This window comes from Ixodes scapularis, unplaced genomic scaffold (assembly GCF_016920785.2).
Source record: "Ixodes scapularis isolate PalLabHiFi unplaced genomic scaffold, ASM1692078v2 PGA_scaffold6__148_contigs__length_123643588, whole genome shotgun sequence".
Classification (NCBI taxonomy): Eukaryota; Metazoa; Arthropoda; class Arachnida; order Ixodida; family Ixodidae; genus Ixodes; species Ixodes scapularis.
In genome coordinates, this window is record NW_024609881.1 from 18,681,840 (window position 1) to 18,698,958 (window position 17,119).

The 17,119-nt window shown below is 43.0% G+C and overlaps 1 protein-coding gene across 1 annotated transcript in view; it reads left to right on the forward strand.

The window, feature by feature from the left end:
* LOC8040860 (voltage-dependent T-type calcium channel subunit alpha-1H) overlaps positions 1-17,119 on the forward strand; it is a 138,807-nt gene that overhangs the window by 101,103 nt on the left and 20,585 nt on the right. Inside the window, exons 24-31 of the mRNA XM_029978421.4 lie at positions 4,496-4,680; positions 5,244-5,370; positions 6,633-6,758; positions 8,893-8,982; positions 10,641-10,833; positions 12,040-12,191; positions 15,467-15,576; positions 16,255-16,385. Of these exons, the coding sequence (XP_029834281.2) occupies positions 4,496-4,680; positions 5,244-5,370; positions 6,633-6,758; positions 8,893-8,982; positions 10,641-10,833; positions 12,040-12,191; positions 15,467-15,576; positions 16,255-16,385 (1,114 nt within the window). The remainder of the gene's footprint in view (positions 1-4,495; positions 4,681-5,243; positions 5,371-6,632; positions 6,759-8,892; positions 8,983-10,640; positions 10,834-12,039; positions 12,192-15,466; positions 15,577-16,254; positions 16,386-17,119) is intronic.

A 17,119-nucleotide genomic window follows, 5' to 3' on the forward strand; every position in this document is an offset into this window, starting at 1 on the left:
TGGATCACTATCATCATTCTCTGAAAAATGCCATATGTGCCGTACTTATGGCGGCCTTCTGTTTACTAATGAAGGAACATGTTGAAGACACTCCTACGCTGAGGATTCGAGGCCTATACATTCGAGACGTTAGCACGATGCGAAGCAGGAATTGAATGCAGGAGCTGCGTAAGCGTACATTCCTATAACGCGGGCCCAGTCAATCTGTTAGTAGCACAGAATCGACTTCAAAGCTTCTTGATGTATAGAACTTTATCAAGGCCTTCATTTGGGTTGGCGCTTCGTTCTGGCTGGTTGCATCTTTGTGGCCATCGACACTGAAAAAGATGATCGAGAAAGAACTGTACAGTGAAAAGCACATTCTCGTTTGCCGTTGACTTGCGAAAGTGACGGTGCCCGATAAAATACTGCGGGCTACAGGTTCATTGCCGCCATTAGTATGGCAAAAGTTAAACCGCCATTTCGGCCACGAGATAACACTGAATTTCGGAAAGGTTCTATTCTTCGTCCACGGGAGGAGGAGCGTAAAACCGGGAGTGGAGAGCGGCAAATCGTTAACGCTGAGATCGGTGGTTCCGAAAAAACAAACCGAAAGGGTTCGTTCTCTGGAGGAACGTGAGAGTAGACCATAAGTTAGGCGTGGTTGTCTAGCCCCGACCTGTTGAAGTTGAGCAACAGACCTTATTCAAAAGTGCACGCCCTCCTGTTGCTTCTCCGAGGTTGACACATTTCGGGCATCCACTTTGAGCACGCATTGGACACGAGATATACGCCAGCGTTCGGCGCGTACTAGGTACTAACCGAACGCTTTGTGCGGGGAACGATGCCCAAAATATGGCGGCCACCAGTGTCGCTCGATAGACTTTTGGAACGGGTCTATTGCTTGTCAACTTTTTTTTTTATTCAATGAAATATTTTAATTATTTGTTACAAAAAAAAAATTGGAAAGGAACTGTATGGCGATACTTTAAGTATTATATGCCCGTTGATTTGTGTTTATAAAAGCCTCCCCAGCAATCTGGGACTCTCGGCGGATGACGCTACTGCCGACAGTTGAGAACTGTATGCACAACTCATTACTGTGAAACCCGCACACAAAGAAGGTCTGTCACCGCGAAAGCAAGACCAGGAAGTAGTATCTGGAGAGCCGGCATCTTGGTGTTCAACATTTTGTGACGGCTAACAAGCCAGATTACCATTTCTAAGTATGGATGCGGACAGTACAATGAAATACAGATAGAAGTTGATAACTACGAGGGTTTTGTCGTTTTTTGTTTCCATGACAGTTCATACAATCATAGTCCGGGCAATATTTTGTATATTTATGTAAAATATATACGATATGAAAGGGATGTATTTTAGAAAAGCACTTAGCTATATACCTATAGACCGACACGCGGGCTTGACGTCACGGCGCTGCGGCGGCGCTGCGATCGCGCCGGAGCCGAGGGGTGTGGGCAAAAGGGCGCACGTTTCGCATGGGCGTCATAGTATTTCAGCATGCCGCGAAGCTGTGTTGCCGTTAATCTCACCGAAATCTACAAGAAAAGTAGCGGAGTGAGCTTCTACAGGTTCCCGGCAGACTCTGAAAGGCATAGAAGGTGGATAATATCCGTGGATCGAAAATTATGGTCGCCTCGCGCGTTTGTGCGGCAAGCACTTTCTTGGAGGCAAGTGCGGCTTCCATTTCAATCTCCGTCCCAAGGCTTGCTTATGTACAGGGAAACCGTCCTCTGATCGAGACCACCCGGATTTTGTTCCCACGGTGTTCGCGCACAAAGCACCGGCCAAGTGCTCGTCGGAGGCTCGCTACGCTCGTGCTACCCAGCAGAAGGGGATCGGCGACAGAACAACAGTGTTGTAGGCGTTACCAAAAAAAAAAAAAAAAAAAACGAAATACGTTACTTGTTACTTGCAAATCAAAGGTACGCGTTACTGAGCAACGTTGCCTAAAAATAAAAGGAACGCGTTACCGCTACCAATAAAAAGTAACGCACGTTGCTTGCGTTACTTTTTAAATTATGATTTAACACGTTTTATTTGACGATACAGGTATGCATAAGCTCATATATCAAAAAAACATTATGTTTATGCAGAAAAAGAAGATAATTACTTTATCTCTTTTTACGGTTTCACCTAAATACTGCCGAGAAAAAAACGCAAAGAAAACCATGGCTTGACGCCTAAAAACACGGAAAAACTTGAAGTGTAATTGTAGTAACGAGTAACATAAGTACGTCACTTGAAATAGTAACGTAAGTGCGTTACCCGTTACTGTGTCGAAAAAGTAACGAGTAGGTTACTACGTTACTAAAAAAAGTAACGCGTTCCTGGTAACGTCGTTACTTGTAACGTGTTACCACCAAGACTGCAGAACGGAAAAATCGTTACTGTTTGTCCTGCTTTGTGGTCATGAGAGTAGGGAAAATAGCATATCTTAACTTGAAGACGCTGTGTGTATTTATTTAATTAATAAATACACTTCCGCAGACCCACAGTCTGCTGATCCCGCCGGCAGTGCGGAAACCAACTCGAAGTAATCGTAGGCCTCGAAAGACATGTACGCCTGCTCCGTGTCACAGTGAACTGGCTTGGCGAAAAAACTAAATAAATGACGACGTGAGCCGTCCACTTCAGTGGCAGCAACTTTACGTCGGAAGTTCAGCAGGCCTTGTTTACGGCGTACGAATCCTCGTAGGCAACGCCGTCCACGCACAGTTTGTTTCGATACCGCCACCGTTCAGGCTCGGGTAGCGAGCTCAAATAGTCGGGCATAGCATACGACATACGTTGCCAGGAAATACGACTCACAAATAAAGCTAGAAGCGTCCCTGCAACGTCAACAACGAGCGCACGCCACACGACGCAATGGCGAAAACACGGAGGGCCGGGTTGCTTTTGCCCACATAGCTACCGCGCATGCGCGGCCTTCCGGCTGTGTTGGTAAACAGAGCAGCTCCGCGTGTCGGTCTATACGTATACAGGCGTGTTTTTCGAAACACGGGCCAAATCGTTGCCGTGAAAAACACGCATCGCACAGAAAAAAGGGTTGTATATTATTGGTCTCTGCAAAAGTGCAAATTTAGGAAAAGAAAAGCGTATGATATAATTGGGTTGATAAATATTTGTAGTAATTTACTTTGAAATTAATGGATTTTAGTGTATCACTTCAATTAGAAACACAGCGGGCACCATCGAAAACAATTAAACCCATCCCCCTCAAAAAGATGCGTCATGCGCAGCATTTTACAGCGCTCCGAAAAAACACTCAATTCGGACGCGTTTTAAAAGGGAAAGTGGGAGGGACCTTTAGCTATAGAAATAAACTAGGGAAAGAATGACTTTCTATACCCTACTATAGAGAAGTACCATTGTGCAGAGGAGACCTTCTCGGTTCTAAAAAAATGTCGCTTTGGAGCTGACCTCGTGCGACTAGGCCTTTATAACGAAGAGAAGCAGTTCAATGTGAGTGTAGGTTTGTTGTCGTGTTTCTTTTTTGGAGGTCATATATTGCTCAGTGTTTTGTAATCACAAGTTAGCCCAAGATACTGCAGACGATTGAGGAGAGTTCAAACTAAATAAAAGATAGATTTTGTTTTTATATTGACGCGCATTTTTGTCACAAGTTAGAGACATCAGTTGCGTTTCTGATATAATAACATACCTACATTAATGGCTAAGAATATAGTTTTTATGTGTTCAGAAAATGCATTTAAGGATGCTTATTTTGATACCTTTTGCGCCATTTTATATACAGTAGTTTATCTGTAAATGATTCGTGAATGTCTCTCTAACGTGTTGACCTCACGTGTTTCATAGCCTTATTTACATCTAAAATTTTTATTGTAATTTTTATTTTGTGTACTTGCTGTAAACCTTTATCAAAATATAAATATACAAATTATTACTACGTGCATGCTTTGGTGTGACATTGACGGCTGTGCAAACTGCGATTGTGAATCCTTGGCAAACTACATACCTCGAAATTTAACATCTCCGAGAAAAAGTTAGCTACAGCGCTCAAATACTGCTGAATGACTCTCCTAAACACAAAGAATTCACATATAGTTTTTACATAAATATATAACGTATTACCCAGACCATCATTGCACTATCTGACACGAAGAGACCTTATGCGGAGCGCAAGTTTGTCTGCCTTTTTGCAGGAAGGTTGTGGGGACGTTAAAACTCCGAGCTCTGATTGGTTCTGAATGAGGAATAGTGGGTAGACCTCAAGGCAGCTTGCCTTGAGGTCGACCCACTGTCCTTCAGTCAGAGCCAATCATAGCTGGGCGTCTTTCTGACGTCACCACATCACCTGCGCAAGAAGCAGACGACTTGCTCTCCGCATAGTTTTCAACGGAAGTGAGTACCCCTGACAGCGTCCTTGGACTGCACGGCGTGCGCTCTGGGGACAGCCTTCTGCGGTACATTTTTGCCTCCATTTGCCTTCTGACCGTTCATTGTGAAGCTAGATGTTTCATTGTGCGTCCAGGTGATCGCCAAGGGCCTCTGGTACGGGGACAAGGCGTACTTCAAGAGCGGCTGGAACAAGATGGACGGAGTGCTAGTTACCATCTCCCTCGTCGACTTTTTCCTCACCTTCGTTGCCGATGGAAGCCCGAGAATCTTTGGCATCCTTCGTGTCTTCAGGTTGCTCCGCTCGCTACGGCCCCTCAGGTGAGTCGCTACTTGAAAAACGGGGAAAGTCATAGTCATGTTCGCCTTCACGGTGCCGTGCAGTGCACATGCTAAAGGCATATGTTTAATATACGACTCGCAAACTCCCTAGAAAAAAAGTCATTTGTATGAGAAATTTCTCGTGTCCAATAAACACATACGAATCATACAAGATATATAAGAACATATAAGAACTATATAAGAACTGTATAAGAACTATATAAAATATATTACCACATTAGAAACTTATAAGAAACTTCTGAGAAGTTTGTTATACGGCGCTTGTATTTTCTTATACATCTTATATAGTTCTTATATAGGTGTAATATGGTTCTGATATGTTCTTATATATCCTGTATGCTTCATATGTGTTTATTGGACACAGAAATTTCTCATACAAATGAGAATTTTCAATCGAGTTAAAACATGTTTTCAGGATATTTTGCGAAGTGCTTGATACCAGTTCAAGATCCGAGCACTTTTCATGTGTCACTATTCGCCAAGGGTGTCGGTTTTTCAAATTTTAGTGGAAAATTGCTTAATTTTTTTTTCTGCATGCCCAGGGTTATCAACCGCGCCCCCGGCCTCAAGTTGGTCGTCCAAACCCTCATGTCCTCTCTGAGGCCCATCGGCAACATTGTCCTCATCTGCTGCACGTTTTTCATTATTTTCGGAATCCTTGGCGTCCAGGTAACTACCGCTTTGACTATGAACAAGAAACATAGATTTATGGTGCTGTCCTTGTTACTTTTACACATCGCGCGATGGGTCGCAATTTGCGCTAGCACTTATCTGATTAAACTGTATGTAAAAACGTGTTCTTTATGTTCGAATATATTTTGTTAACTTTCTTTAGAACTGTAAAATCAACCCGAATTTAATGTTCGTATATTCTCAATTGCTAAAATATTAATTAAAGTTTCCTTTTTGTAATAGGCTTGTATGGCAAAACTTCCGTAGCCATAGTGATAGACCATTTTAGTTGCCATTTATGAATCCAGGGTGAATGAAAAAAGTGCTTGTGTTTTGAAGACGCAATAAAAACAGCAATGAAAGATAGCTGGACCTTTGCGTAATACAAAGGTAGGTACAGTTCAGAGCTCTGGAGTTAAAAATATTATTTACAGGAGTAATAATAAGCATCAAAATACAGATTATCTCGTAATTACAAAAAAAAAAGAAAAATAAGCTGCGTTATAATCACAAAACACGGAAATATAGGCAATTATGATAAAAGACACGTGTAAATTTTATGTGATCACTTTCCATGCTGGACAACTTAGTATTTCCGATGTGCTTCCAGTAGATGAGGCTAACTCAAGGCAGCTTTGCGCAAGGAAAAAATGGCATTTAAAACATAATTTTTTTAATCTGCTTGATATACGTTTCGACACCCAAAACACTGAGACTATTATAATAAAAAAGAAAATTACTGCTATTTATCGATGGCTGTTTCAGCTGTTTTTACTCCTGGAAAAATGCTGAAAGAACAAATTGACAAAGTTAAGAGCGCCATATGGTTTAAGCTTTAAGTTATGACATAATATTCACACTCAAACAAAAATTATTTTCGGTTAAAAGCCTATTTTTGTTTAAGGTTTTACATATTGAAGTGTGCAAAATAAGGTAATATATTATTGAAAATGTTTCTTGTAATAAAATAGTACGAAAAAGCATTTAAAACCTGGAAATTTTTAGCTTGCTGTTTATTTTCAGGGTATACACTTCAGATTTAGCAGACTTGGCTCACTTTTAACACCTCCCTTTTTGTAGCTCTCTCTGTGCTATCTACAACATATTATTGAGTTCATACGGTTTTTTCATGAAAGACGAACAATGAAATCCTGTTTATTTGCTCCATCTGTATGTGAACCGGCTCATAGCTCCGTTTTTGTGCAGGCAAAGCATGAAAAGTTCTTAAAACTCTGTCCGTATCCTTGCCTCTGCTGCAGCTCTTCAAGGGCTCTTTTTACTTCTGCGAAGGCCCCGACGTAAAAGGAGTGCGCACGAAGGAAGACTGCCTAGAACGGGGCATGATGTGGACAAACCGGAAATACAACTTTGACCATCTGGGCCAGGTGAGCGGGAACGGTGGCAGCTTTGAACAATCATTAGGATAGCTGAGCCTTGAGAATGATTATGTTTATGGTCCAGATTTGGTAATATTGGTGCAACCGTTTGTTATCTAAAAATGAATTGTAGAATTTTAAAAAGCCAACACGATAGTTGACCACGTAAGCAGGTTTCTTTTTATTATTAATAGTATCATAAAAGCAGGAATCAAAATGTTCACACAACACATGTTGGAACGATGCAATTTTGTTTTCCACCCATTTTTCCGAGGGAGCGAGTCAAGTATATTTAATAGCGATGGCAGCTATTCTTAGGAAAATAGTATTAAAGAACCCTTCTTTTTCATTGCAAATCATTTGTATTTCTGATAATAGAGGAACATGTTTCGTTGCTCCTCGACTGAGCTCAGTCGCATGCCTTTTGGGATGTTTTTCATATTCGTGTTATCTGCGCAGTATCATAGGAAGCAGGGGTTCCACGGCGTGGCTTTAGCAACTTAATACTTTTCGTTAAAACAAATTGTTTGAAAGACACTAAGGGAAGCGGGAGTGTTATTTGTCCTTTAATAGCGGCCTACAAAGTAGCACGAACGTTAACAGTAGTTGAGTTTGGTTAATGATTTTTGTGAACGCGCGTCTGTGAGAACTTTCGCTTGTCGAGGCCGCGGTTTCACGGATCTCTTTTTTTTTCTTACACGGCACAGAAGTTGAAAGTCAAAATATTTTCACTGCGGTTTAATATCAAGCTAAGCCATTAAAATTTAGGTGAGGGACCATGGTTGCCCGTTTAATGTTAGGAGGTTTTGTTCTGAACAGCAAGGGAAACAAAGCAAAAGGTGTAGATTCGATTATGAAAATATAGCTAGCGCCATACGTGCTGGGATTTGTCTGTAAGAAGGCTCGTGAACGTCACTCAAGAAATAAAAAAACATGTTACTTTTATTAAGAAAATTCAACGCCTTTACTAAACTTAGTTTATCTCAAATAAATTAGTTTGTATTGTAATTTTCATTTCTATTTTGATGTCGTTATTCAACTGTCGAAGATGTGATTACATTTCCATACTTTGTTTATGCCTAACTTGGCCAGCGGCGCAAGCTACGACCTCGGCAAACACAATAGAACGTCAGAAAGAGGTACAAAATACTAACTGCGGCATGAGTGTTCTCATGTTTTTTCGAAAAATTAGTAAAACTCGGCAACGTTCCTCTACCACAATTAAAAATAGAGGAAAAAGAACTAGGGTAATTAAATTTTTCAACAAGATTTTGATAAGTAGGTTTTTGTCACGATGTAATTTGGTTGATACAATAATATATTGCCCGAATTTACAAGGTTTACTAAGTTTAGAAGACAAGCTTGCAAAATTTACTCAGATTTTTTAAGCGTTATATTGTCAAACCTATCTCCAAATTCACTCACAAGCCGCTTCAGTTATCGACTCATGTGACAAAAGAATTTCTGTTTTAGTATGTAAACTTGTTTTTCACTTCCGCCCGAGTTTTTGTTTGCATAAATATATTTCTCCAATAATCCAGGGAATTAGATTTTTAATTTTTTTTACTAAACTTTAGAATATGCAGCTCAACACACCCCATATTCATGTTTAAAAAAAACAGTTCTGTAGCGTGTCAGGGCTGGCATTTTCTTGATAAAGAAACATAGAATCATGGAACGACAGCTATAGGCAATCAACACGCTTATATCATCAACGGAACTAAAATTCAAGTGGTCTTTCGGCAATGATCGCGAGAAGTTCCTGGGCCCGTATCTGATGCGCCATTTTATGATCAGATAAACTCCTGCAGTATTGCGGTCGCAAAGAATGGATTTTAAGCGTTCACAAACAAATTTTTGGTCTAAAATCGATGACTTTGTAACACAGATTCTTGCGTAATCTGATACGACCTGATCGAGTTGGACTCTAGCAAAAAGGGGCTGCCATGTGATAAAATGCAAAATTATGCCTATCGTAAAGAAATCGCCCACATCATGTTTTTGCCTTCTTTCTCTTTTGGAGGTTGGTATCGGCGCGGGAGGGTGGGGGTTGCGTCCATTCGGAATTTCATGGCAGAAGAGATCCAGAAGTGTTGCATTTAAGGTTTCTATTCTATTAAATTGTTTCATTAACTAATTACAGGCCCTGATGGCGTTGTTTGTCCTGTCTTCGAAAGACGGCTGGGTCAATATTATGTACTCTGGACTTGACGCCGTCGGAGAAGGCATACAGGTGGGTGCCGCGAACTCTTCCCCTTCCCGTGTTTGATATCTTGTTACTCTGTCGGTATTTCACGTCCCGATTCACACCGTCACGTCCCCATAAAAATAGGTTAGATATTTCCCGCAACGGGCTTTTAATAGCGAAATACATGCACACTAAAAGTGAGGACTACATCTGTACTAAAGGTGGCAGAAAAAAAAGTTACATTGAGCATAGCATTTCATATGATGTACGTGTAGCCTTCGACAAATGTGACGTTTTACAAGCTCTGAGACGTCTTCTCCTGCCCAGCAGACAAGATATTGCGGTACGAAGGAGGCGATTAATAGTAGTATCTGTATATCCAATCAAATAGACATTTCCGCTATAGTCACTGAACGGATGAGAACGGCAGGGGTCAGTACCAGTCGTCCGGCCTCCAGCGGGAGCTTCCTACCTTCGATGATGCTTCGGCCTCTCGTGAGCTTCGAGCGTACGCACAGTCAAGGCACGACAAAAGGCGACACGTGCTGGGGCCAACCGTCCGAAGGATGCGCCCTGCCGTTCTTATCTTGACAGCGGCTACTGTATGCCATGCGAGGTGTACCAACTGGAGGAGTTGTAAAATCGTGCCGGACAGTGCCGCATCACTAAGCTGTTTTTCAGTGGTGTAAGCGTGTAAAATAAATACGAAGATGCAAGGCAACTCACGTTGGAAAGCTTTGTGAAAGCTTGATACCAGTGCTCTGTCTCTCTCGCCGACCTAGAGTTCCACCACGGTCATTTGATCTCTCTTTCCTGGAAACTCTTCTGCTTCATGTAGAAGGACGTTTCCTAGATACAAACAGAGCGCCAGGATACACAGTGTGGACGCCACGAGAAATAAATTGAATTGGCTTTTGTTGTTTGACTGCGCTAGTTTATTAGTACGGATTGCTTTGTTTGTAAATTTGTTGGGAACGTCTGTTTTTTTTTAGAAGTCGGTGCTTTGTTTTTTTGTTATATTTTGCGCAATTATCGCTCCTGTAACAATTCGAATTGGGGATAACAATATAAAAAAGAATTAAAAAATAATAAAATAATATTTTAATTGTGCGCGTGACGAGCATTACTATGCTCGTCACGCGATCCGATTGCAATAAAACTTTGGTTGGGGCTAGTTGGTTCATATCGACTAAAAGGTTAAAAGATTGGGATCGACAGTTTGACGATGATTCGTGTTTCATTAAACCAGTTAGACGTTGGCGCCTGTCCGTGTCGTACGTGTGTCTTTTTTTGTCCTGTTTTGTTCGCGCATTTTAACCTTTTAGTCGATCCGATTGATTTGGCGCATTCTGTTCTACCGGATGTGGGCAAAATACAGTGAAGGAAATTTAGTCTATACTAGGAAAAAGACAATGCTATCAACATATCTTAGAAATAACCTGACACGTACCGCTTTCAGAAGTATCCAGTTCCATATAATTTTTTTCCAATCGGTGACATAAATAAGAAAAAAACATTCTGTGGTGGAAATAGGAGGAGTTTCGACAACAGACACTTGTAAATACTAGTCTCGCATTTGGATTCATCTTGTACGGCAAAGACTATACGCGCCCACTCTCGTTTGTAATACGTGCATAACATGCACTCCGCGTGACAACGTCCTCGGGCCTTCAGCAAGCGTACCCATGATTACCGGTGTGCAGCCCGTGGAGAACTACAACGAGTGGCGTCTGCTGTACTTCATCTCGTTCCTGCTGCTGGTGGCCTTCTTTGTGCTCAACATGTTTGTGGGCGTGGTGGTGGAGAACTTCCACCGCTGCCGGGAGGAGCAGGAGCGGGAGGAGAGGGCCATGCGTGCTGCAAAGAGGGCCCGCAAGCTGGAGAAGAAGCGCAGGAGTGAGTCCTCTCTCTCCTACGACTCCATCCATGGGCCCGTTCTTCTGCTGCGCACCGCCATTGGCTTCCTAAAAACTCGCACGAATGACGAAGCCCGATTCTCGGACACAGTATGGCGTACTTCAACTCATTCTTCTGCTTGAGTTTCCTGTGACTTTCGAGAGAAAGCGCCGGGATGCGTAGAAAGCGTAGTCACGTACTGCGTACACAAAACTGGGTTGGTTGGGTTGGCTCGTAGCGTCAGCTGCATCCGGAAGTGAGGTAAAACGAAATGTAGTTTTGTCAGATTCGGTTTTCAGGGACAGATACTCTATCTTGCACTTAAAACATATACATTTTGATAAAAAAACGAAGACCCAACCTTAAAGGTGTACAGCATGCCATCCGCAGGCCGAAGCACTAGCATTATCTGTACTTCCTAGCGGGTTTCGTTTCTTTAAACTTTTTTTTTTCGCTCTGACGTCTTCAATCTGCAAACTCTATGGCCTTACAGTACCATTGAGCGGCGGCTAGTGCCACCGAGTGCCGGCTACCTTATAGCGGCACCGGCAGCGCGTTCGGTTCTTCCGGGTCGCGTGGAATTTTTCTCAGACTTCACCAGACTTTCTTCAGTATCGCGGTTCACATCTAGAACACCAGCAACTCAAAGTTTCAACAGATTTTCAAAATGTGGCGTTAAATATCACCATATCTAATTGAAGAATAGTGGGTAGACCTCAAAGAAAGCTGCCTCGAGATCTACTCACTATCCTTCATTCAGAACCAGTGAGAGCTCGGCACTCTGACGTCACCAAAACCCCTGCAAAGAGAAGCAGACGAACTTGCGCTTCGCATACTCTGACGTAGTTTATTCCGCGGGAGTATTACTGGCAGCATTCTTGAAATACGATGCTTCGCTTCACCGAGTCCGAACGCAGACGGCGCTACGATCCGATGAAGAGCAGCGCTAAACGTTCATCGTCACGACCCTCGTCGTCTTTCTGCGCTCGCTATCACCGGCTAAACCAATCACACACAATACGTGAGCCGTGATCCCGCGCTTTTTTTGTGTGCCTGTGTGTGCGCGATTCGTAATAGCAGACGCAGGGAGACGACGATGACGATGCAGATTTACCGTCGCTTGATTAGCTCTATCGCATCATTCCGTCGGTTTCTCGGTCGTCCGTTGTAAAGCGGAATGTAATGAAGGTTCCTTTGCCCTCGCAGAAATGCGGGAGCCCCCCTACTATGCCAACTACTCCAAACCCCGCCTGTTCACCCACAACATCGTGACAAGCAAATATTTTGACCTTGCCATCGCCGCCGTGATCGGCCTCAACGTTGTCACCATGGCCATGGAGTTCTACCGGATGCCTCTGGTGAGAGAGCTATCCCAAAGCGCCACAACCGTTGCCGACTCCTCCGCTTTGCTTAAATGTGCCGGGATTTTTTTTTTTTTTTTCGGATGCTGAACGCATATTTTGGTCTCAGCAACACTGTAGCGTGCTCTGTTATGCCCGAGTCCCACTAGAGCAATACATTGAAACAAACGGTAGCGACAAGCCTCAAACCAGTCTTTCGCGATTTGACAGGCTTTGTAGAATAAAGGAGGCTATGTTCAAACACGAGCATCATGCACGCGAGGGTAGGGTGCCTGAATGTCCTGTTTAGGGTTATGCCACCCTTTTTAGTACCCGATGCCGACAGCACGCGTTCACGGGTAAAATACAAAGAAATCGACGAAAACAAAATGTCGCCATAGCACAGTCAGCGCCACAAACGCATGCAGGGACACGCTCTTTCACGCGCTTCTGAACAAAAAAGAAAAATAACCGTGTGAGACAAAATGGTCAAAAGCGCACATGAAGGCACCCTACGCGAGGGCATCTTTGGCAGGATTGCAATCACTCGTGCTTACTTCACGAGCACCGAGAGACTGAACGCCTGCCAAAGATGTGGGAGTGGGGCATTAAGAATATTTACTTATGAAGGACGCACTATTTTGTGGGCAAAACGTGAGTTGATGTCTGCATGGTATTGTACTTTTCGAGACACGGAAGTATGCGGTGACAAGTTGACCTTGCACCCCGAGGTCACTCTTTTTTGAGTGGACTTACTCGGTCTTTGTTTATTCAAAACTGTAATTCCCTTCTTTTGGCAGTCACCGAATACCGAGTAAATTTTGTATTTTTACATCTCATTGTTTGCCATAACGCAAGAAATCGAACGAGATAGATTCGCCATCCTTTAGCAGCGAAAGAGCGTACCAAAACAAAAGTCGCCTAAAAAGAATGACGTGGCCTCAAAACGTGACACCACAAGATGAAACATTGTTTCCGTCGATTGATCATACATGCCGCACATGTAAAAATATATGACAGCCCAATTGGGAGTCACAGGGAGCGAACCCAAACTCAAACACGCCCGAGTATACTAAACCTTGACGGTGCGCTTGCTGACAGACGCAACGTCGTCCCTTTGACTTAAGTGTGTTATTCTTTCTGTCGTATTTGTCCAGAGACCAACACGCTCCCAAGTTTATATTGTCAAAAAAGTAAGTGGAGTGATTAATGAGAAAGCTTTAAAATAAGAAGTTCCCAACGCTTTGAGTCCCCCAAGCAGCATGCAGCATCGCAGGCGCATTGCAACATTCTAAGCTGCTCGGGGGGCCCAAAGTGTTCGGGTTTCCTATTTTTAAACCCTATACTATCTAAACCATAAATGTCAATGGTATCTATACAATAGTTATGAGTATTGTTGTGTAGTTTATGGGTGTAGGGACTGCAATCTGTCATTTTTGCCATAACGGGAGACCATTGATTCCTCCGAGAAGCGGGTGCTGATAATGGGTATCTCTCTCGTTAAATCTAATGTATGTTTTGAACGCGGTCCGTAAACCACTTTATATCTTAGCACTCGTTCTTCTACAGTTTGTTGCAACCTAAAAACTGAAGGAAAGGTTTCACATATTTTACAGGGTTCGTGCACTTCTCCCCACTCATTATTAGGCTCGACTGCTGCTATTCTTATCCAGACATTTGAACAACGGTGCCTGAATAGATACTGACATGAAGTTTGTGCCAATTAGTTCAGCAATGCTTTGGTCCATATTTTAACTTATCTACGAAATATATAATATTACGACAAATAAACTTTACGGTGTGCCACTCCATTTTCGTCTGTGTTCATCAGATATATTACTAAAATGCCAAATTTCACTCAATTCCAAATCCACGCCTTTCATTTTCTCGCAGAGAAAGTATAAAACGATATTCTTTCCATGGCTTGCAGAAAAATTAGCACAAAAACTCGGCGCCTTTATGGAACTAGCGTAACCTTTTACCAAAGGTGTATTTTAGTGCTAAATTTTACCTCGTAAAATTTCAAGGCGTAGCTCCGTTTCTGTGAAGAATTATTACAGCCGCGACATCTGCAACGGCGGACGCCGACGCAGATACTCGACCTAACGGATGGTTGAGAGCCCATACTTATGGAAGAAAACAACTCGAACCTAGGAGAGAGTTTAAAATTTAATGGTGGACACCTCCGGCGCATATTACTTGCCCATGCGCCAGCTGCGTGTGTCGTCGCGCTACGAGGATGATGGGAGACAGGGGGGTCTGAGCAAAGCTTGAAGCGCCTGCGGACCATCGACCCTCTCGCTTTATGGGCCTCGTATTGCATACGAGGCCCGTAAACCTCTGATCTCGATCGAGCAGTAGTCTGTCGCGGGTCAATCGTGCAGGACAAGATCGTCCCACAAAACACTCCACTCATTCCACTGACAGTATGAACACTGGAGAGGAAGCGAATTAACTGGCCTCTCCTCCACCGTTCGTTCTGCCTAAGTGGAAGAAGTGGAAGTCTTTACAAGAGGAGCTTGTCCTACACTCTTAACCTGTCACCTACTATGAAAACACTAACCGAGGGTTGTCCCTGTGGCACCATCTCTCGAAAGTCGCATCGAAGACAGACGATGCCGTCGTCTGCTACTGCGTGTATCGGAACATGATGTCAAAAGCAAAGCCTTTAGATAGGAGTGTTTCCAATTGCTCAACTGAAGACGCGTACTTTAGGGACCGCGTTTGCATACAAGGTGGGACGCGGAGGGAAAAGCATCGAACGTTTGCAAGCATCTTCCGTCTTGCTCAGCTTGTCCGCCCGTTATTCTCCTTGCCACTCGAGAACGCACACATGTGCACGCGCACCCAATTTGCGCAGGAAGCGTCCGCCATTAATTTATAAGAGCTCTCCATGCTTTCCATTGCTCCTACTGTTAGGTACCTCGCTCACTTGCACGGATGTCCGCCGTTGAAGATGTCAAGAGTCGTAATTTGCGAGGAATCACAAACCGCTTGGTATGGGCGAGCGACCTTCTGTAGTGAACTACCTGTACAGAGTTCAATAAAAAATACCAATACCAAGAGTGTTGGTCTTATTTTTCTGGGGAAGTGAGCTACGCCTTGAGTATTCACAGAATGAAATGCACCCCTAAATACATATTTGGTGAAAATTGGAGCTCATTACGTACATGCGCCAATTTTTCCGGCTGACTTTGGAGCGAGCATCACGATTCCTAACACTATGCACATGCTAGTACAGACGCTGTATTAAAAGAGTAGTTTTTCCATTTTTGTTTCCTTGACTCGTTCAGGAACTTGAGTATGCCCTGAAGATCTTCAACTACTTCTTCACGGCTGTGTTCCTTCTGGAGCTCTCCATGAAAGTGGTGGCACTGGGCATCCCCAGATACCTTACTGACAAGTAGGTCCAGCTTCCATTCTAATCCCACTGTGGTAAATACAAGGGCTGATTGAAAAGTAATGAGAGTGCTTCTGTTGTTTGATTTTTGTAAGAACGTAGACAGGCAGTGTTGTACTTATGTTTGTGAAGGCAATATACATCCACCTGTCTGAGACCCCGGTTGCATCGCCATAGTCTTTCGTGTTTTGTCGCAGCGAGCGAAGGAACCTCATACGTGTAGTCATAGCGGGTGACAAATACATGCTTGTGAGAGTATGGCAGAGGCGTGTAATTAAATCATGCCTTAAGCTTTAAAATGTGGTAACTGTACTGTACCGCTCTTCGTATAACCTGGACGTATTTCCGTGTAATTTCTTGGAATTTGCAACACCGGAAAAAAAAGGTGAAAAACTGCACGAAAGACGGTTCTCTTCATACGATGAAGTGAACAAAATCGTGAGTTCAATATGATATCGCAAAACCTTCTTTTTGCATTTTATTTAATTGCTTTTGAAACATTATATTAAATGTATTGAATGTGATGGATGCTACTTAGAAAAAAAAGAACTATCAAAGCAAGGAGAGTTACCTCATTTTTTAATTTTAAAATATCGGTTTCATTACTTTTCATTCGGCTCTTGTAGAAAGAGACGACCAAGATATAGAGCCGCCTTAACCAGGCTCGATCCTCATTCTCAGGTGGAACCAACTGGACATCCTGATCGTGATCCTGTCCATCATGGGAATCGTCCTTGAGGAGATGAAATCGGACCTGATACCCATCAATCCTACCATCATCCGAGTCATGCGCGTACTGCGTATTGCCAGAGGTACCGTGGCGTTTCGTTGATAGAACACGCTTGCAGTTTGTAAAAGTGTATGCGTGTTTCGTGCGCAATGTACGCGAAAATTTGTTTTTTTTTAATTCATTCACAAGCTGATTAGTGAAGAAACATTGCGCTACCTCGCTTTGGTGTTAGTCATCAAGTTGTGCATTTTGGTTTTGTTGGGGCGGCTCGCCTTCCACCGAATGATAGCGTTTAGCCGCCAGTTAAATGTTAGAGAGTGACAAGGAACAAATAACCTAACATTAGTGCGCCGTAAAGCAGCCATAGAGAGCTGCGCATTTAAAAAAAATGTTTACACACTTGGTTCACTAAATGATTATGTTTGCAACGGGGAATGTTACCTTTGGGGATTCGAGTGATACCGATCGGGTATAATTTTTAAGAAGCAAAAATAATGATTTGTATATGCCCTAGAGCTGAAACAAGTTAAACCCTCACCTTCACGGGTATTTAGTCCACGTTTACAGGTAGCCACGAAGTTGTATGGTACAAATTAAACTCTCACCTTCAGGGGTAGTTCACAGTTTACAGGTAGCCATGAAATTGTTTGGTACTGAGTACCTCACTTGCAGTGGTGCCAGTGAAAAGACCAAACGATTGAGCCGATATAAACCGAAATTGTCGGCCCACAAACTGGGCCAGCGTAAACAAAAGTGAGGTTGTTCACTACTTATATATTTATTTGTTCATAATATATTTTACGTGCTAAGCAACAA